This window comes from Takifugu flavidus, chromosome 11, assembly GCF_003711565.1.
Source record: "Takifugu flavidus isolate HTHZ2018 chromosome 11, ASM371156v2, whole genome shotgun sequence".
Taxonomy (NCBI): domain Eukaryota; kingdom Metazoa; phylum Chordata; class Actinopteri; order Tetraodontiformes; family Tetraodontidae; genus Takifugu; species Takifugu flavidus.
Genome location: NC_079530.1, coordinates 12,170,668 through 12,192,889, shown reverse-complemented (window position 1 = coordinate 12,192,889; position 22,222 = coordinate 12,170,668). Strand labels below are relative to the sequence as shown.

At 45.0% G+C, this 22,222-nt stretch overlaps 2 protein-coding genes across 6 annotated transcripts in view; both read left to right on the top strand.

The window, feature by feature from the left end:
* The first annotated feature begins 245 nt into the window (after window positions 1-245).
* tbxtb (T-box transcription factor Tb) lies at window positions 246-3,587 on the top strand. Its single transcript, XM_057048302.1, has 8 exons — window positions 246-657; window positions 733-997; window positions 1,091-1,225; window positions 1,482-1,543; window positions 1,648-1,709; window positions 1,805-1,957; window positions 2,273-2,399; window positions 2,689-3,587. The coding sequence occupies exons 1-8, from the start codon at window positions 320-322 to the stop codon at window positions 2,951-2,953; spliced, it is 1,407 nt and encodes a 468-aa protein (XP_056904282.1). The 5' UTR covers window positions 246-319; the 3' UTR covers window positions 2,954-3,587.
* A 2,391-nt stretch (window positions 3,588-5,978) lies between these two features.
* Window positions 5,979-22,222, top strand: part of pde10a (phosphodiesterase 10A) — a 42,043-nt gene continuing 25,799 nt past the window's right edge. The window contains exons 1-2 of one of the 5 annotated variants that reach the window (XM_057047503.1): window positions 5,981-6,188; window positions 6,283-6,448. In XM_057047503.1, coding sequence (XP_056903483.1) covers window positions 6,373-6,448 — 76 coding nt within the window. In that variant the 5' untranslated portion in view covers window positions 5,981-6,188; window positions 6,283-6,372. Of the gene's footprint in view, window positions 6,449-20,031; window positions 20,400-22,222 lie in introns of those variants that run through there. The other 4 variants (XM_057047505.1, XM_057047504.1, XM_057047506.1 and 1 more) reach the window with 4 other exon arrangements.

Below are 22,222 nucleotides of genomic sequence, written 5' to 3'. Positions count from 1 at the left end.
GTAAATTAATTAATTTATTGTCACCAAATGTGCTTCAGCAAGGAAGTCTCACACTTTCAGTTCCTCCATTTTGGGTCTGGAGGGATCAATAAATAAGAATTCAATGTGGTTCTCTTGAGCAGAATGGTTTAATTCTGCAGGTGTGGCTTTGATGTAAGTGTCAATATTTACAGGTTGATGTAATAAAGTAAGTGAAACTGTTTTATTCAAAAGGGTGCCATCCTGCAGACACCGAGGATATGACCTGTCCCAGCCAATCCGCACAGTCCGAAGAGATCAAAGAGAAAACGAGCCAACCATCTCTGCTCCAAACCCCGACATGGAGATTCCCTTCAGCCTATTTAACCTATGCATGACATCCGGAGAGGAGTGTTTTCAGGAGACACCAGGACGGGAGAAAAAACAGATACATTTGCGTATAAGACCCGAGGTTACAACTATCGAGCTGTTGGACAGGATGGCTGCAGGCGAATGTACCGGGAAGGCCAGTCATTACCGGGTGGACCACCTACTTAATGCGGTCGAGAGTGAGCTGCAGGCCGGCAGCGAGAAGGGTGACCCCACGGAGAAGGACCTGACAGTGTCCCTGGATGAGATTGAGCTTTGGCAAAAATTCAAAACTCTGACAAATGAAATGATCGTCACAAAGAACGGCAGGTAAGCAAAGATGCCACATGATTTATTTATTGCCTCGTTTTTCATTTATTTATTTATTTATATATTTGTGTAAAGGCGCATGTTTCCGGTGCTTAAAGCCAACGTGTCTGGTTTGGACCCGAACGCCATGTATTCCATTTTATTGGACTTCGTCTCAGCGGACAACCACAGGTGGAAATATGTGAACGGGGAGTGGGTTCCCGGTGGAAAACCCGAACCTCAAACGCCCAGCTGTGTGTACATCCACCCGGATTCTCCCAACTTCGGGGCGCACTGGATGAAAGCGGCCGTCTCTTTCAACAAAGTTAAACTCACCAATAAACTGAACGGAGGAGGACAGGTGATGAGAAGAGTCTTGCTTCTACCTGCTCTAAGAAAAGAGAAAAAAGTGACGGAATATTGCAGCCGTTGCTCTTTCGCCTGTGTCTTCCAGGTAATGCTGAATTCCCTTCACAAGTACGAGCCCCGTATCCACATAGTGCGCGTTGGGGGCACAAGGAAGATGATCACGAGCCATTCTTTCCCCGAGACACAGTTCATCGCTGTTACAGCTTATCAAAACGACGAGGTGTGTAGTGACGTATTTTTGCTTAAGATGAAAACATTGGTTGAACGTGTATTTCACTTTAAATAACGCACTAACGACGTGTCAGTTGAGTGCGTAAAATGTGCGTCAACATTACGCACAGGATTTACGCACACATTAAAGCTAATTTTATATATTTAGATTAAAAACAGTTGACTCATTTTAGTTTCGTAACCTCACGTTGACTTTCTAACAGCAACTTTCTCAATAACTTTCTGTTGTTCTTTCTTTGTTTTAGATCACTGCACTAAAAATAAAACACAACCCATTTGCCAAAGCCTTCCTAGATGCCAAGGAAAGGTAAAAAAGTAAATGCTCTCTATTCTTAGAGAGAAAAAATGTCTGTTTCTTATTTTGTTGCTGTTTTCAAAAGTTTACGCTAAATCCTCATATATGTCCTTCAGAAAAGATATTAAAGACATAAAGGAAGATACAGGTGAAAACCATCAGTCAAGTTACTCTCATTGTAAGTATTAAAATATTCAGTCCAAAATATGTGACCTGAAGTCATATATTATAAGATGTCGTCTAATCAGGTTTTCTTGTATTCTGGGCTCGTAGGTTCTTGGTTTATCCCTCCTTCCACTCCTCACACCCAGTTTGGGACTCCCCTTTCGTTGTCACCATCCCCTGGCTGTGAGCGTTACTCCGCCGTGAGGAACCACCGCTCTGCCCCGTACACCAGCCCATATGCCCATCGCACCAATTCACCCAGTGAGTGTTATCTTTTACCTCCGCATGTCCAGGAATTACACCATTTCTCCTCTGGCTATTAACAAGAAAGTCAAACAGATGTTACTGAGAGTGGAATGGTTTGCATTCCTCTGGCCTTTGTTTGAGTGGAGCCACAGAGCTGTAAACACTTGGTCTTCAAACAAGGTACCCATGGAGGGAATATTCATACCTTTAACTGTTGCACTGGTATCAGGAAGCTGTGAAAAGCTGTGATTATCTACAAAGTTTGTAATTGCATTAATTGACTTCTAAACTTTTCTAAAACCAACTCTTGTGCTTCCATTTGTGCTACAGTTGGCTACTCTGATAACTCATCAGCTTGTTTGCTGCCAAACCACGATAACTGGTCCGGTCTTCATGTGCCAACACACTCCAGTGTCATGTCCATGACACACACTCCCACCTCTGGTACCAATTCCAGGTTTGTATCGAACGTTTTTGCTCATCTCCTCACATTCATTGAGATTCAGATTTAATACAGGACTGGGTCCATTTTCATCTTGAGGACTGCCTTATTTACTTTTTTATATATTCTAAAGGTGACAGAAACATTCCTCATACATTCAATAACAATAAAGCTGCAGGTCCTGCAGATTAATGAGCTGGAAATTTATGATGAGTTTTCCACCAAAGAAATAATAAATACTATAGAAGGCCTCTAACTAACTAACATAGTCAGAGTAATACCTTCTCTCCATGTCTCCATGCAGTCAGTACACCAGCCTGTGGTCTGTGAGCAACTCCCCGCTGACTCCTGTGTCCCAGAATGGGACAAACATGAGCTCCCAGTTTCTTCGAGGCTGCAGCAGCCAGTATCCTGGCCTGTCCCACTCGATGACAGTGCCCTCTTGTGGCTCGCCCATGTATGACAGCAGCGTGTCCACAGAGGTGCATGATGCAGCTCAGTTTGAGGCCTCTCCACAGGGAGGAGGACTGACTTCGGTCTGGACCCCTGCGACACCTCCGTCCCTCTGACGGAGTCATTGCTCCAGACCTGACCAGATGTGTTACGACATGTTGTAAATAACTGCTGATAGAATTTCTTTCAACGGGTAGAATATAAATCTATTGATTCTTTATACCGGGACAATGGAGGTTTATTTGTTGTTTCTGGTGGATTCTGCCTGCTTAAAGTGCCTGCAAACACAAATGCGTTTAACTAACCTGCTTATATTAAGCATAACGGGTCAATATCCACAGAAGGGACAGAAAATGTACATATACAGTTTATTTCCATTGTTCATAGTGAAAATGAGAACGGGACTCAGGTTTACAATGTAAATAGAGAACTGAAATGCAAAGAGGGATCTCCTACCAGTACTCTGCCAAGCAGAAGATGGAATGTTGCATGATTAAAAACATGTTACCTGCGGTTTTTGAAGTGAATCACGCAAATCTCGGTTGTATATTGAAGTAACGGTTCTTGGAGTCGCACAACAAATGTCCTGTGAACGCACAAATGCAGGGTGGAAATGGAACTAAGTACATTTACTGATGTAAAGAGTGTTTACTTTGCCAAATCAACTCCACTGCATTTTACATATTGTTGCTATGGATTATTGTAACTCTAGTAAATAAATCAATTCTCATTGGGAATTTCACAGCAGAATTGGACATAAAGATGAATATCTTGTTGGTGGGTGACAAAGGTGATGCAAAGTTTGGTGCAAGTCTTTTCAGAGGAAATGTATCTGTGGATTGGAGCTTGTGACATTAGGGAGAGTCTCCAGCACCCCAATATAAACTTTCACAATCCTATTTTTAATTTTGAAAGTATGATTTTTCACATAGTTTTAATACACTCCACAAAATAAAAGGTTTTCTGATAGTTGCCATCAGATGGCTTCATTTGCTTTAACTGCTGAGAGCCGGAGGCTGAAAGGTGAGGGATTGGATCTGTGCACATTTAACAGGTTGACTTGTTAAATATAGACCTGCTTGTCAGGTGAGAAACCCCAGAGACGAGCATCGGAATCCACCGGAGCCCACTCACCGTGTTCTGTCCACACCTCCATGACATGAAAGCAGTCTCCTAAATAAAGAATAAAGGACGTCAAGTCCGGGTTTGGCTTCACACACCCCGTCCAAATCAGTCTAAAATGATGTACTTTATGTAATTATATCCATTCATTATCAATATTCTGATTAAACCACACTCAATATGTTTGTTTTATTGGTTTGTGACACCAAACATCATATTTATACATATTTTTTTGCATATATTTCCCCCTAGTTTTCATCATTGTGGTGCCTTGCAGCATCTCTCCAGTGTGAATATCCCCTTATTTTATAAACTGGTGTCACAAAAGTGCTCTGAGGTCTGCACACTCTGCACTCTTCGGGAGTTTTTAAACCCTATCCTGTCACGGTGCGAAACCCACACAAACCATTTTTCTTCAGTTGACACACGTGTAGATTTGTTACGTTAAAATAACCCGAGTGTGTTCTCATGATTCTCCATTTACACTCGTGCAAGTTCTTTGATTTTTAGTGCAAAACAACATCTTAGTAAAAATCAGCCCCCTTTAGTCCTCAAAAACGTCCTTTAAATTGGTTCCTCAGCGTATTATTTTGTATTTATCTCAACCACCAAGACAATTTCAGCCGCCTCCAGCTGGGCACCAGGGTTTTTTTGTGCTAAAATCTGTGCCTGTGCACACAGTGGGTGTTCTGGTAGGAGAAAACAGACTCACAGATCTGAATATCAAAGCAACGTTGGAAGCATTACAGCAGGGTTGAAGCAGCCGAGAGCTCATTCAGCCCCGAGGATCAAGGTCAGGAAGAACTGTACATCACAATGTCCTCTCCTTGTGCAAATGAGCCATCGACTGTCATGAAGGAGCACACGTGTTCCTGGTGAGTGTTTGTACACACAGACGTTTGAACAGGCATCTATGCACAGGATAAATAATTAGGAGATAATGGTGCTGTTCAAATTCAGCTACAAAGCGAAAGGCAACATCATCATGTGCAAATGTGCATTGAATAGAGACGCTGGCGCTCGTGGATGTTCTCAAAGAGCCACGTTTTGTAATTTTCTTTTGGTAAATCATGTTTAAATCAGGGTGAAAAAAACTCTTAAAAGCCACGAAGGCAGGGTATTTCTCTAAGCCTAATAATCCCATTATGATCCAAATGAAAAAAAAAGCTTTCTGGCTAAGCAGGGAGCATTGACGCAAGCATGTCTTGACGTCAGTTGCTGCAGTGAATGCGGAACGGGAGGGGGCAGAGTCGGGGAGTGTAAACGGGGGGAAGGCAGGGGGTGTCTGCCTTCAGAAAACACACGAAATAGCGTCACGACTACAAGTGCGGGCCTGGGAGTGAAGCGGAGGGGAAATGGTTCAGAAACAGAATATCTCCGCGCTACATTCTGCTGAGATGCTGCACGGGGAATCTGAAGCAGACGTAGTAAAAGCGACGTGATCCTCCGCTCCGCTGGACCTCATAAATAAACCAGCACACGAGAAAAGGGAAGCTGTGGTGGCGGGGAGGGCTCCACCGTCGAGCCGTTTGTAAAAGCGCAGACTGGCGTCTCCGGCCCCCTCCGGTCCGCCCAGCGCCGCTTCCCTCCCGCTGCTCTATTTATTCACACACTTTGTTAACAGTTTGTCTGAGGCTCCCTGAAGTGTATAAAATGAACAGATTTCTCTCCCCATCCCCGGGATGGTCACTGCGCAGTGGCGCGCTACTTTTGCGGTCCGGTGTCTCCAGCTGTGCGCCGCGGAGGAATCTTCTTCCCAGATGTTGCCTTTCCCGCAACTTACTGGCCGACTCGCGTGTGGCGAAAGACACGCACGGTTGTGGCGTAACTGATCTAGTTGGCCGCTCACGTCCGCGTTTACATTAGCGTAGACCCTTCACGGCACCCAAGAACTCCCTTTGTGCCGACTGTGCGTCATCTGATTAGACTTGGAGTCTGACGTCATCCACCACGTTGAGAATCTAAATGAACTTTCGGGAGTGAGAACACACACACACACGCACACACACACACACCCTCTCTCTCTCGCCACTGAGTCACCGATCAACAAGTTGTCGCTAGTTCGTAATTTCCATCTGAGCGGGATTGTAAAATAATCCGCGGCGCACGTGGTCAACTAATCACCTCGCCAGCAAATATCTTTCATTTGTTAAGAAGGTGACGGTCCGTCGGGCGTCGGGGGGGAGACCGGCTGCGTGCCCGTCCAGATGCGCGGCTGCCAACCAAACGGTAACTTTGCGCGCACCGCGAGCGGACAACTGGAGAAGGAATCTGAATGAATGGGACTGAGATCCACTCGCATTTCTCCGCTCGCCTCCCGCAGACTGTTGTATGCGTCGTGTATCCTGCTGGTTGAAGTCCACGCTACCAGCAGACGTCCCTTCAGCGGTGGACAGAATCGCCCGGATAGCAAATGTCGAAGAAACGGAAAAGTCCTGACGAGGAAGACTTCGTGGAATCCCCGTCTGCAGGATGCAGCAGCGACCAAGGTAGGAGTCGAGATGACAGGGGAACTCTTCACAAACTACTACCGAAGCACTATTTGAATTTTCCAGGCATCACCTTTCGGTCCTCGGACCGTAAACTGTTACGTTAATGTTGGTTTCAATCTTCTCTCCAGTCAAATGAGAACTTTCATCCCTAGAAAACACTCTTGTGTGCAGAGGATTACTTTTTATAATCTCTCATCGGTTCTGATTGGGGTCAGATTTATGTGACCTTGGGTTTGGCTGCAGAACAGATTTCATTTCCCCCCAGAAGGAGCGTGTTGATTGAGAGGGTATAGATGGAGATTTACAAGTTATTGGTTTCTCAAAGCCAGATAGGGAGGAATTCTGGTGCTGTGTGACTTTAGAGAAGCTGTTGTGTGTTTTTACTGTAATGTTTTTTTATTCATTAATGTTCCTCCATTCAGAACCTGCTGTCCAAAACAGACAAATTGGTGAAACGCAACAAAATCAGCCCGTTTTCATGAATGGGTCAAAAATTTGAGATGTGATGTTTGAAATCTGAAAGTTCCATCTGATAGTATACTAAAGCTAATAGGGGCAGTGCGCTACTTCTTCGCGTCCTCCTCCGTCTTCCATCTCAATTGAAATAAGTTATGCAGCAAATAGTATGAAATTGTGTGTAAAGATGGGAACTGTGAAACCAAGTATGATTATTAGCCTGCAAGATGAGAGTTTACCAAAAGTGTCAGGCCAAATTAACTCAGCCACTGCTCATTTGGAGACTTTTAGCAGCTTGGTATTACTGCTTCTACCACACCAATAAAACACAGTTCAGTTCTCTATAGCTAATTTAGCTAATTGAACTTTGTGTACAGAGTTTCTGTTACAATCGAGATTGTCTCCATACAGGAACAGAAACTGAGCGCCTGACCTCCGACCAAACTCCGGCAGCAGCAAAAACTGTCATTTAGCCGATAGAAACCCTCTGTGGCACAGCTCATTAAGAGAAAGTGACCGTACGTGATCAAGCTTTTTCTGTTTGTGGACATGATCTCACGACGCATCGCTATGGTAGCAGCTTTCAACACCAAGCGATTGTTCGCCTCCCTCCCTTTTGGCACCCACTCACCACCACACCGGCGTTCTCAGAGACGCTGTGGATGGAGCCTATCTCAGCGTCACTGTGCTAGTACGCCAAGACCTACGCAGGAACATGATCTGATCGACAAAGTATCGGCCGTCCACATCTCATGTTTGTACCCAGCCGAGACCTGACAGACGTGAGTCAATGGTCGGCGAGGGGGTTTTCTGGTTGCCTACAGTCCAAAACATGCATTTTTAGGTTGGATGGAGACTCCAACGGGGCACCGACTCGGCTCTACTCGACCCGACTCGTGTTTTTAATAAGGCGCATGGTAGTGGTACTAGTTTTTTAAGCAAGCTGAGTCAAGTCCCAACTCTGACGTCAACAGACGCTGATTGGCCAGGAGGCAACGTCACCGGATGAGTCATGACAGCCCTCTAACCTGCTGTTTTTGAAAACCCGGCAACGTGAGCGCGTGTGTTATCATCTCTGCGAACGAGGTAAATGGCGACGCACAAACCTACGTAGAGGTGCAGACGCCTTGGTGTGATGACCCCACGCGCGGCGAGGTGCTGCCCAGTTGTGATGGAAAACAACAAAAGGAGTCTGTGAGCGCTGGAGATGTGTCGTGGAAAAGCACCATAAAATGTTCTGCATGTGTGGATGAATGAGATGTGTGTTCTGTGATGAACTGGTGACCCACTGTGGGTGTTTTACTGCCGTTGGCCTGGTGACCCCCCAACACTCCCCCATGACCCTGATGAAGAATAAGCAGCAGTTAATAGAAGATGGATGGGGGGATGATGGATGGATGATGGATGGAGGGATGGATTATGGATGATGGATGGAGGGATGATGGATGGAGGGATGATGGATGGAGGGATGATGTCTGGAGGGATGATGTCTGGAGGGATGATGCCTGGAGGGATGGATTATGGATGGATGGATGGATTGATGGATAGATGGATGGATGGATGGATGATGGAGGGATGGGTGGATGGATGATGGATGGAGGGATGATGGATGGAGGGATGATGAATGGAGGGATGATGTCTGGAGGGATGGATTATGGATGGAGGGATGGGTGGTTGGATGGATGATGGATGGAGGGATGGATGGATTGATGGATGGATGATGATGGATGGATGGATGGATCATTGATGGGTCATGGATGGAGGGATAGATGGATTGATGGATGAATGTATGATGGATGGATTATGGATGGATGGATGATCGATGGAGGGATGGATGGATGATGGATGAATGTATGATGGATGGATTATGGATGGATGGATGATCAATGGAGGGATGGATGGATGATGGATGGTTGGATGATGGATGGATGATGGATGGATTATGGATGGAGGGATGATGGATGGATGATGGATAGATGGATGGCTAGATGGATGGATGGTGGGGGGATGGATGGATGGATGATGGATAGATGGATGGGTGGCTGGATGGATGGATGGATAGATGGATGGTGGATAGATGGATGATGGATGGATGGAGGGATGGATGGATGGATGGTGGATAGATGGATGATGGATGGATGGAGGGATGGATGGATGGAGGGATGGAGGGATGGATGGAGGGATGGATGATCGATGGATGGATAGATGGATGATGGATGGAGGGATGGATGATGGATGGAGGGATGGATGAATAATAGTTTCCAAAATAAAATCCCAAATGCACAAATGAGACACACATACGTCAGTAAGTCAGATGCTGCGGAGCCACAATGGGCCACAACCGGCCGCTCACCTTTCAGACTTCAGGCACATGTGACACACACGAGTGTGTGCGAGTGACGTTGGTGCAGATGATAACCATGAAAACAAGCCCCGCCCCCGAGGTCAAAGGGCACTCGGAGCTGATCTGCCACAGACTCTTGAGCCCTGTGTGTTGGGACTGGAGACTCTGACTCTGCCTCTTTGGCTGCTCACGCCCACATGAGAAGTTCCCTTGGCCGACAGCGAGGGAGAGCCAGGCGCTTCCTGCCCCGACTGTGCCTGCATCTGTGCCTGCTCAGGGGGCCACACGCGCTGCCATCCTCCCTTTACCTCACAACGACCTCCACGGCTACATTATTAAGGAAAAGCAGGAACTTCTATTTCAAACAAAACGTCATCATTAAATGTTTATGCTTTGTCATTTATGAATGACAAAATATGTCTTTGCGCGGCTCCACGGCTGCGTCTGGGACCGTTTCGGATGCACGGGTCAAGAAAGAGGAAGCATGGGAGGAGTGTATAAATGATTTATAGCTGTGATTAATCCTGCAGGACTCTGGTCCTGGTACAGGAACAGAAACACGTCTGAGATCTTGCAGATCTTGTGATTTTCTGGGAGAACTGGGGCAGAATCCAGATGTTACAAGCCCGCGACAGCGAGTAAGGTTTGAATTAAAATTGCACAAATTGACTAACGTAATCTGACGATCACTGACTCGAAAGAGTTGATCATGATAAAGTCTTTATTAAATATTTCATGCATATGGCTGCTCATCTAGAAATGCCAGAGGCTCATTCTAAAAATGTTTTCTCTCACTGTCACGCTAACAAATAGCAGAATTTAGCTCCAAAACTTGTGCAGCCAATTTCTTTTATTTTACATTCTATATTATAAATGTTAATTTACTGACTGATACCACATGTTTAAGGCTCTAAGACGAGTTTGCACAGTTAGACCGACTGCTAACGAGGGATCATCTGAGTTTTCACCTTTTGTTTTGTTCTTGTCCACACGGTCATGGTGTCACTTGCATCTGGAGCTCAGCTGTCAATCAGGCTGTTTCCACCCTTGTATACGGTGTCTGGGGTGAATAATTCAAACTTGACTGACCTGACCTGAATATCCTACAGAATATCCTGTACAGAAAGAATGTCCTGTAAGGAAACTACGTTGAGAAAAATGTGCCGCTTTTCTTTTTTTTTTAAATTCGCCTGTTTCATGACTGAATCAAAAAGATCATCATTCTGCTGCTCATAACTGGTCACTGTTGGAACCCCTGAAATTAGCAATGAAATTTAAAAGGCTTTCATCACAGCATAAATGTTCATCTTTGTCAAGGCTCTTAAATATTCTGACTAGATCAGTCCCTGAAGACTTAACGTTCCTTTGTCATGGGTTTTGTGTTTGGTTCTGTGCCCACAGCTTTGACTGACAGGTGTTTCTATATCAGTGCAATTAAGCTCCATATTGCAGAGTGGTGCGTTCCTCTGAGGACGTGTTGGCAGCAGTTTCACTACCGAGGTTAACGTTACGTAAAGGGCCATCTTGGACGACACTGCCCCCGATGGTCATCACGTGCATTGCAGCTTACACCATGCCAGGAGATGGGTCCACATGTTTGTACATATTTTACATTTTCATTCGCATTCCGACCTACTTGTGCTTAAATCAAATTACCTCTCTGCTTCTGTGAGTGTTGAAATCCGACAGAGAGCGGACAGAGAGGGGGGCTGACAGGCCGGCAGGCCGACACTAGATGGGGCTAACATATAAAGATGGGAACATGCAGCCGTCGCAAAAAAATAAATCAAAATCCACAGTGGAAAAGACGACGAAATGTCTGATGTAATAACAATAATAAAAAATAATTATGATAGTAATTATTATTATTAAATAATGACATGGTTTATTCAGTTCAATTCGAATTTTTATTCCCGACACGCATTTGTTCCACAGTTGTATATTGCAAAGAGGAAGGTAGGAAACACATTTGAGCCTGGAATTTGAACCTTATTTTTATATGACATTTCAATTATTTAAGTTATTAATTCAGCGCTGCATCATTGTTGGTCAGATTCAATACATCCTTATTTTATCCAAGTCAGTTCATTTTGGGATGACAACAGTTCTTTTTAATATTATAGAATTGCAAAAATTTAGAACGATCTGTGTGTGTGTGTGTGTGTGTGTGTGTGTGTTGTGTGTGTGTGTGTGTGTGTGTGTGTGTGAGCTATTAAATTTTTCATTCAATTTTAATGTCATTCGAGAAGCAAATAAAACATTAAAAACCAGAATCTACAATTTTAAAAAAAGGCGGTCAATTTTTTTTAACATCTTTTTTCTTTTCACCAGCTTAAGAAATGTAAAAGTAAATCCGTCATGGCCACGTGCACTGCATCACATTTCTACATTCATCTTGGGTCTATTGTATCTGACGCGATTTCCACGTGTAGTTGATGCAGTAGCAGCCGAATCACGCAGTCAGTCAGCAGCACCTTGCTCTACACACACACACACCTCCATGAGACACACACACCGGCGGGGTGGGGCGGGGTGACATCACTCAGCTGGAAGTAATGATGCAGCTGTGTGTTCAAAAGGTTTCCGTTTGACCAGGACGCTGTCCAGGAAGCAGACTGGGGCTGTATGAGTGCAACTCAGTGTGTGTGTGTGTGTGTGTGTGTGTGTGTTTAACACAGAATAGGGGGGTTGTGGTAGTGTCGTGATGGGTCGGTGGGGGTCTGATGAGGTCATGGCTTGCGTCTGCTGCCTCGTGTCACCTATGGGATGTGACTCCTGTCAGCCTGCAGCTGCTGCCCTCTGCACTGTTAAAATAGAACAACCACATCTTTTCCATCAAATTAAAGCAAAATTCTAAGAGCAGACGAAAATGCCCTGTTTGGTTATTCTCCGGCCTGTTTTTGCAAGGTTGTTCCTTCGCCCATCAAGATCTGAGAGGACGGGATTTGCACAGCGAAGTGGGTTATTTCAGACACGACCGCCGTCTGTTTGGATTTTTTTTCTTCCTCTTTTGCTCTGAAATGACCTCCGACCCCGTGCCCGTCATCGTAGTCGTCCTGTTGATTTACGAATATGACAATCTGGGTCAGGAAAGCTGCCAGTGGAAACACAGACTGTGAATCCAAATAAAAAGGATTTGCAGGATTTGTGTCACGTCTCAGTGATGTCAAAGATGTAATAAATGTTAAAAAAATAAAGGTATGTTTTTCATGTTTGAGGACACCTTAATAGTGAAGCTCACACATACAAATATTATTAAAATTCAACATAAATGTGCAACAGAATGTTAGCAGGGCATCCATTGAAGAAATCCTGTTTCTTCCTGAATCATTGACCCTTTTATCAGTATTAACGCTGCAGTCTTGTGCTGGAATCACATATATACAGTACATAGATGTTACAGTGACACAAACAGGCTGATGTTCTATAACATCAAAAGAATAATTTATGTAAATCTGCTGCACCAGGAGATGGTTTCAAAAAAATCTACATCTCCAGCTGCTTCATTTCTATTTCGGATGCCATCGTGCATGCGTGCAAAGTGCCCCGGCACACATGTATTTCTACGTGTACGTAGTGTGGTTATGCGTGGCAAACGTTCAGGCAGGCATAATTTGTGCCAGCCCAGTGACGTAGAGGCCACGAAGCCCAGGCGGGCCCTGTGAGTGGCAGTAACAGCATCTCCTGCTCGAGCCAGCCTCCGTCTCTGACTTCATTGGATCCTGCTCTGACGCAGATACCCCCCCCCCCCTTCCACACACACACACACACACACACACACCACCACCAACCCTTTTATCCCACCCTGCACAACACGTCTTTCATCATGTTTTTTCTTCCCCTGAATTAATGGGGTTTTTTTTGGTTGTTGGTTTGTTTTAAATCGTTCTTTTCGCACCTCCCCTCTTCACGCCGCGCTCTGTGACCCTCTCGCGGTGTGTTCATGCTCAACTTTCCTCTCCTGTATTTCTTGCTGTATTATTCGCATTAATCCTCTTTTCTTTTCAGGGGGATTGTGCAGTGTGACGTTTCTGTCATCCTGAGCAGGAGCAGATGTTTTACTGTGAGCGCTCATATTAAATTTGTGACCATGTGACACTCACGCTGCTCTATTAGCTTAAGACTGTGTGCATGAATGTGCATCAGGTTGTCCCTGTGAGAGATTTAGCCTGACAGAGCGGCACTGTAGCAGTTGTCTGCTGCCCGACATCAATACAGGAAGCTAATTAATTTACAAAACACACGTAGGGAACCCTTTATTTTGCAGGAAGTCTGCAGCCGGAGCGCGGCCTCACAAGCCTTCTTCGCCCTCCTCATATTACAATGATGGAGGAGGATATCTAGTGGCTGCAGTTCCCCTAACCTCTGATCTCTGCGTCAATGGGTGGAAAACGAGGAGATGATCCCTGTAGGGACTTAGTAAATAACAGTTCCAAATTAGAATATTTCCTACTCAAATCTTTTACCACACACAGTTCATATGCCCTTTCCTGACTGTTTATATTCACAATCTTCCATAACAGGGAGTTTTTTGTTGCTTTGCCCTGCAGTCTCTGTTACTCTTAAGTCCCACTGTTGTCTTGGGAGGGTGTAGACAGCCATGTGTCTCCAGCAGTTCACATGGGAACAGCTTCTTTCCACCTGACAACAATATCACTGATATACCGGTAACTTCAAAAGAAGCCTACCAGGGATGCAGAGCTGCGAGGCCCTCGCTTTAGCTGGCGTTCTTCTTCTTGGGGCTTGAAGGAGTTATGAAATTCAGAACCTCCTTTAAATCACTGTAAAAGTCTTGAAACACGGTTTTGTTTCCCAGCCACTTTGAGCTCTGTGTTACGACATATTTTTGGCACCTATTTAACAAACACATTTCACTATTAACGTTCTAAATATTAAAAGCACATCTCGAGTTGGAACATTCACTTGAACATTTTGCTCTGATGGTAAATGATCAAATATTTCCTTGATCCAGTAGCTCATAAACATGTTTGTAGTGGATTCCCAGATGTGGTTAACTGCTGGCTGTTAAGTGATTGCTGATGAATCAGAAACTAAATGGACAGTTTCTTACTGACGCTCTCCACGCAACACTTTCTTTAACATTTTTTACAATTCCCGTTGCCATCAGGCAGCAGCCGCTCTTGCATAATGTCTTAGTTCTTCTTTATTCTGTTACAACAAACAGTTCGGGTCTCTCCAGTCAATCGCTAAACAGGTTTATCATGAGCCTCTGAGGCTGTGATGGCTGTGTTGGTGGGGTCAGGCCAACACACATTCTTTGCTCTCAAGACGCTGGTAAACCTGGAGAAGTGTGTAAAGAGGTGCCTGTTTTCTTCCTGGACAGCCAGCAGGAGTCTATATCACATAATACACAGACCCGTGTTACAAATCAGATTAGTCATTCGATCAACCCAAATGAAAGAAATTCATCCTCCTCAGGTTCCCTGGATATGCTGTTACTGTCAGCGAGTCCATAAAAGGCAACTCTCACTAGATGAGCCTGTTTCCTGTTGACGAGCCGGCGCTGCGAACCTTCCTGGAGGGACGTGCAGGAGACTCAAGTTGTGCTGCCAGACCCAAAATGCGATCGCCGCACTTTCATTTGCGGTTCTTCTATCAGGGCATCGCGCTATTATCTCCCCATGATTCTGTTCATCACGTGGAAGCTCTGACGGGCACACGGAGCAGCAGCCGTGCAGATGTTCAGGTGGATTACCTCAGGGTGGAGATGGAGCTGCAGGGAGTGTAGACAGATCGTCAGTTGCTTGGACTCAAACTTAACAACAGCCCAAATATATTCTGAGAAAAGGTTAAATCTGTTTAAGGGGTTTTTTTCTTGCATTTTTCTTCAGTTTTGCAGCAATAAATTGTTGTAATAATCACTGGCCATGGCTTCAGCTTCTGGGTTGGCTTTCTGTTGTTGGTGCGCAGGAAATCACTCTTCGACTATGAAAAACAGACATTCAACGTGCACGCATCTGCTTTCTCTCCTTCTCCTTTTTGGTCTCGATTGTGCCTTTTTAAAGTAACCAAGTTTATGACTTCAACTGCACGCTAACGTCAGCTAGCATTGACACATACTGACTTCTTCACTTTAAAGCCATGGAGGAGGTGTGCAAGTTCCTCAGTTTCAATGGCGCAATCATAAAAACAAAAGCAAAATGGTGGATTGTGTCCATCTATGGCAGCGCTGATGATCTAAAGGAGCTTGGGAAGCCGTAACCTGCACTCAGCTTGTCCACTAACGGAATCTGATGCATGGGAGAAGATAAAGACGTCAACAGGAACCCGCGATGAATAAAACAAAGCATGTACAGTAGCTGTTGCTCTCTTACAGCACCTCTGCTGCTGTTTTGCAACCAGCTTCCTACTTGCTGTAATTTTAACAATATGTGCGGTGAGCATTGTGAAAGATTCCAGTAACGAGATGATTCGTTTGTGCATGTGAGAAGCAAAGGCTGACGGCCTCCATCCAGTCATCAGGGTTTGGCTGTAGTGGAATGATTAATGGGGTTTGTTACAGGAACAGGGGGTTGCGTTTTTTTTAGTTTTTTTTTACTGATTGGCGTTAAACTGTATTTAAAAATCTAAAATACTGTCCACTTTTTACACTCCTTGTACCCGTCTGCTGTTTTTTTTTTCTGATTCTGGTTGTAGTTTTCAAACAAATGTGAGACATTAAATGTACCACTGCAACACAGGCTGTGCTTTTCACAATGTGAGCGGAGGTGAAGTGTGAGATTCTGGCTCTGATGTCCCAGTCATGCTCATAAAACAATGAGAAAGGGGGAAAAAAAAGATAAAAAAACGAGGTACAGAACATCGAGCAGTAACCAGATGTCATCTCTCGTCCTGAGACGGCGAGGATGTCTGGGTGAGCAACCTCTCCTCCGGCTTTGCCTGTCGTCTGGCAGCAGTTATTCAAAATGGCAATTATTAGGATGACACAGGCCAGGTAATAATGTGCTGTGATTTGTTCTTCCATTAACCTAAATTATGCACCCACCTCAACATTCTTCCTAATGGATCGCAGCGCAATGACGTCCGCCGACGTCACGTTTCAGATGATCCGCATTGCAGTCACATGCAAATGTGTTCGTGCACGGCTTTTTCTAAACGTGAAATCTAATCCCCCCCCCAGCCCACCTCCAACAACATTATTGCATTTTCCAACAAATAAGGGTAAACAGAAACAGGAATACACTCATTGGTGGTTTAAGTGCTTGTGAGCCAAGCTGTGAAGATGTGCATAACTCCCTCAGCCCCCCCAGGGACCCTGTATTTTCATGGGCCTGCCTCTGACGTCAATGCTCCGGCTGTCCTGTGGATTGTCAGAACAGACTATTCAGTTGGGGGGGAGGGGACTGGAAGTCTCTGTGGCGTATGTCTGCTGCATGTGGTGTGTGTGTGTGTACGTGGATACGTGTAAGCTCCTTTGTGTACGTGTGTCCGCACGTGATCCGAATGTTTCACTGACATCTAAAGTGTGTTTTCAAGCATGTGCGCGAATCAGAGAGGCGCGAATCAAAAATGTGCTCATGTGAACGAGGTCTGTAACATGAGGGGTGGGGTGGGAGCTCGAGCATGTGAACGGGCGCACACATGTCTGAAGATGCCCTCATGTTTGGGAGACAGAGGCCGCAGTCACCATCAAAGGCGGGCTGGCTAAAAACAGCCGAGAGGGGGGGAGCAGTTAGGCATGGCCGCCGACCACTTCACTCCCCAGTCAGCTGTTGATCCCCCAGCGGACAACGCTAATGCTGTTCTTCTCACAGCAGCCATGCTGCATGTGACACACGCACGCACACACACACACATTAAGGCAGATTTCAGCATCTTTCGTCATCGTCGCATTTTTTCCTTTTCTTTAAATTCTTCTTTAATGGCCGAGCGCCGTTCACAGGCTGACACGGGGGTTTGGAGGCAGGGTAACGTCAAGAACAGGGTGCTCACTTCCTGTGTGAACGACACGATCAAGCTGGAGATGTCCGACCTTTTGAGGCTCCAGTCGTCAGCGATCGCTTCATTTATTCCAGCTGCCTACTAATAGATGAAAACATAGATTTTGCAGATTCATTCTGGGGCTGATGGCAGCTTATACTTATGATCTAAATAGTCCTTAAATTATCCTGTCTCCAAGACCCAATTTTTCTTTTCTTTTTTTAAAAAAAAAAGAGTTGTGTGAAGAGAAACAGATCACACGCATGTGTTTTTGTAAAAAATAAAATAAAATAATAATAATCTCTGATTGTGTTGCTGCCCATCAATATGTCAGACATTATAATTGGGGTACTATTTTGCAACATATTATTTTAAATAAATAAAGCAGAAGACATAGGCCTTTTCTACACAAAGAGGCCATTTAAAATAACCCAAAAAATTATAAATGGGGTTTAATTAGACTTTAAGGAATTGTTGATGATGTTGATCCCAGTAAACGTTGGTTGTGTTCCGGATTCCAGAGGGACTCTGACCTTTGATCTTCCAAAGACTAACGGTGATGATCAAAGTCAAGGGGCTCGCAACCTACTGTTTTTAATACGAGACGCTTTTGTGTCATATTTACATTTAGCTGTGAACAAAGGGCACAAAGACCTTCCTGTTCAGCGGCTGCGCTGTAAACGATGGTTCATCTGAGTATTTCCAGTAGACTGAATGTATAGAACAAAACTTCCTGGTCGGTGACAACGATTCAAACATGCACACAGTGGTGCCTCTCCTGCTTCGGATGTCGTGCGTGAAGCTTTTCGGACCAGGGAAGCATCAAATAACAGCACAAACTCGGAGTTTGAGTCGAGTTCAAGTGAATCAAAGAGGCAGAACTGTGCAAGTGAAGCACGGCACACGGGACACTCGGCCTTTCGCCGAGTTAGGGTAGGAAACTGTAACCGAGAGTGTCAGAGAGAATCCGTTATGTCATGTGACCTCAGAATGGACCAGCATCACCGCGGCGTTGGAATGCCGGCGACTGATAGCGCTGGTGGTGGCGTAACCCGCCAGAGCCCCCGCACCTCTCCGGCTCCCTCGATATGATCAGTATGTATGCTGCAGCCACGAGGGAGCCCAGCACGCTCTGCTGTATCATGTTGCTGACTCGCAGCCCTTTAGGAGCAGCGTGAGCGCTGATAACGCCGGCTCGCATCCACAAAGGCCACACAGATAACGGACGCTCACTTCATTGGAAACTCAATACTAAATATCTGACGATGCTCAATCTGATACTCCAAGAATGTCTTTTCCTCATATCTAGGGTCATTTTTTCAAACCGCTGCGGCTTTGATGAACATGTTTTTATCAGTTTGTATGGAAATATGGGGTTGTGGGACAGCCCAGACTGGTTCTGACTTATTCTACGGGGCCAAATCGAGGCTTATTTTCCGTGACGTTTCATACGGATGTACAGCACAAGAGAGGCACGGTGAAAAGGAGCTCGGCCTAATTTATTCCTGCATCACTCTGCTTGCACGTCTTTGCAAATGTTTGGAGTTGAAATATCAACAGTCATCTAGAATAAAGCAGACGTTTCACGTCAGACGTCGGGACCCTGTGTAAAACCTGCAGCTCGACGAGACGCAGTCAGGCCTTGATAACGGACGACCGCTGTTTAGACTGCACGGCCCTCTTTTCTCATTTGTGCACATCGAGCTGTCTGAACATGAACCAGGCTTTTTTTTAATGCTACATCTTTTTTTCTTTTTTTTTTTTACCATTTATTTAGATTAGCTCGGACTGATCTCAGTGAATCTGGGCTCATTTAAAATCGTTGACACGTGGGCTGTAAACCAGACTTTATCTGGGTTCCAGACAGAAAAGCTGTCTGAATACATGTGTCTACATTTTTTAATTAACTTTCTCTGGAGTTCATTTCATTGTTTGTTGATGACGTCAGCAGCAGAAGTGATATTTCCATGACAGAATCTCTTCTGGGAGGAATTAAAACACCGAAATAGTCTGTCAGATCTGGGAACGGAAACATATGCTGTTGTATGTTAATGATTATGAGGATATGAGGCATTTGCCTGATGTCTCAAATATTTCCAGTACTTACTCAAATCCGAAGAATTCCTCGTGTGCTACTTGTGTGACCGGAGAGATTTGGAGAAAGACCAGATCTGATTCTCTTCAACTCTTTCCCAAATCGCTGAAGATGTCAGAGGTTTCACTTAGCTGTGACACTTCAAGAAGAGGAGGAATGCACGCTCATGTGTTTCAACGGTGTCTAATTTATTGTGGTACTCCAATGGTTGACTAAGCAATCTGTGTGTGTAAATGGTTTTGTTTGTTGCAGAATTTATTTTTCATGTAGCAGAATATATTTAAGACCTTATTTAATTCAATGGAAGACAATTCATCAGTTATCCTTCAAATCATAGTTTCTTGCTATCACTGCGAATGTTGGGTGTTTTCAATTTTTTAATGCAAAATAAATCATAATACAGAGGTTTTTAAGCAAACACTGTGGCAGAAGTCTGGTCTAAAAATGCTCATAACATTAGCCACTGAAGACTGGGGACTGAATGTTCATTCAAATAAAATGATTACAAATGTTGAATCTCCAACGAAAACTTTTATTTTGAAATTTAGAGAGGAAGTTGGGCTTCATGGTTGTGGCTGACATCACTCTCGCGCTTCATTCTCTCTTTTTTTTCTTTCCTGTGTGTGTGTGTGTGTGTGTGTGTGTGTGTGTGTGTGTGTGTGTGTGTGTGCGTGTGTGTGTGCGTGCGCGTGTGTGTGTGCGCGTGTGTGTGTGTTTACTCCCCATTTCTCTGTGTCTGTGCGTCGCCGTCTCCGCTCCTCCAGTCTGCTGCCGCACATCCACACAACGGAGCCACCACGCCGAGGAGGCGGGCTGACTGTAGCTACACCTCGGCCGGCGGTGCTGGGTCATAGCGCTGGTGGAGGGGAGGGCGGTGGGGGGAGCACACTGCTCTTCTTGCCCTTCGTGAGCCGCTCACAGCCTGAGGACACCATCAACTCATCGCGTACTGGAATAGTTTTGGCTTTTGCACAGACGCACCAAGTTGCAGCTGCAGACGCGCACTTTTCTCCGTGGCTCTTCTCTCTGTTTGCGCTCGCAATCCGAAATGGAAGATGGTCCGTCTTCAACAAGCTGTTTCAGAAGGTTAACGGACTGCTTCCTGGGTGCAAGTAGGTGTTTTTAGACAAGCTGCTACTGTAGTAGAAAACCCGCAAACAGTGCTGATTTTTAAATGTAAAACAGGCGAAGAAGGCTTTAACTTTTGGTGGCCGAGGCGCGGACGCGTTTTACTCACACGGGCGTCTTCTCCCCGTGTAAATACCCAACTTTATGAATGACGGCTTGGGAGCTGACCGAGATGGGTGTGGACTCCATTGGAGGGGACCGGGGAGGAAATGTCGCGTATCTCTGCGGTCTTGTGGATAGAGACGGAGGGATCATCAGTCTCGGGTTCAGTCGCTCCGTCTTGGGGAGGACGGGGCGACAGCCGCGCATCCACGCACGGGAGAGGCAACAGTTTGCGCTGGTTTTTACGCAGAAAGGGTCAGAAATTCAATATTGAAGGCAGAAATTGCAGATGTGTATTTTGTATGATTTTTAAAGTATGTTGGATAATAATTCGTATTTATTGTAGAGAAACACAAAATACTCGCGATCAACCGATTTAATTAATTAAACTTTCTGTAGTTTAAAAGCTTCATTATTTTTTTTTAATAGTTTCTGGGGGACTTTTTTCTTTATCCCTGTTTATTTTTTACCGTGATTTATCAAGTGAAACATTTTTCTCAAGAACATTTACATTAGCAAAAGTTAAGTTGATGCATTTGTATCTGTTTTCTTTATTTGCCCAGGAACATTTTACCTTTTTTTCCTTTTTTCACTCGGCTTTGTTTTAAGTTTAGGAAGTCGCTCTGGTGTAAAAAGCTTTTCTCGGGAATCACTTTAATTCAGTATTTCAATAAACAAACCCAGCGTGTTTCATAGTTGACTTTTGTTGGCACTGGGACCTCAGATGACCTTTAAGCGCCCCCCCTGTAATGACAGTCTGCCCATTTGTGGCCTGGGAGTTCACACATAGCAGCAAACTGCAGTCATGGAACTCATTATTGACATGCAGCATGTAGGTATCTCATGATTGTGCTGACCAAAAAAGGACGAGCGTCTTCGATTTCTTTAAAGCTGTTTTTAAATGAAAACATGACTATACGTGGGGGGCACAGTTTGAGGAACCTCTTCGCCGGGGTGAGCTGTAATACTCTGAACTTCTACGAGAACATCAGTAACGCTGACGTGAAATGGAAACTGTCTTACTGTGACTCCCACAGTCACAGTGGCCGGTTCATCTGGGGGTCAAAGGTGGGATCAATCGACCTTTCCCTCAAAACGATCAGGATTTAATCATATATGAACCGAAAGTCTTTGACATACCCCTCGGTAGCAAATGATTAATTGGCCGTCTATACTGGAGCATTGTGAATATTCTGGTTTTTTCTCTCCAGTCCCTTATTATTATTTTTTGTTCTAAAAGTGGCCGTGAATCCCAGACTGGAGCGGAGGAAGACGTCATGCTGCCCTCTTCGCTCCATGGCTGCTTTGTGTTTGTGCTTCTTGCTGTTTGCAGTCTTGTGTTGTGACCTGTGTGTCAGTGTTCATTGTTTCCCTGATAGTCCTGCTCCACACTGGAGGTCAGTCTGTGTCAGCCCTAATGCCATCTTTCAGGAATTTATCAGAAGCCAATATTGCTGCCGCTACAATGCGTCACCCTGGGAAGAAGGCTAAGTTGTCAGACAGGAAGTGCACATGCTGGACATTTCCTGCCCCGCCACATCTCCCCCACCATACACACACACACACAGAGACACTTCTCTGTTGTTTTTTTTGTAAATTGAAGCCAATGAAAATGAGCTTGTCATGCATGCCTTATTTTTCCTATCAAGATCTGCTCAGGACTGGATGGGTGCCAGGGCACAGTGCACGGGCTGAGCGCTGAAAC

Coding starts and splice junctions, on each gene's coding strand:
- tbxtb (XM_057048302.1), top strand. CDS start 320: ATGGAGATTCCCTTCAGCCTATTTAACCTATGCATGACATCCGGAGAG. Junction 998..1,090: donor AACTGAACGGAGGAGGACAG/GTGATGAGAAGA, acceptor TGTGTCTTCCAG/GTAATGCTGAATTCCCTTCA. Junction 2,400..2,688: donor ACCTCTGGTACCAATTCCAG/GTTTGTATCGAA, acceptor GTCTCCATGCAG/TCAGTACACCAGCCTGTGGT.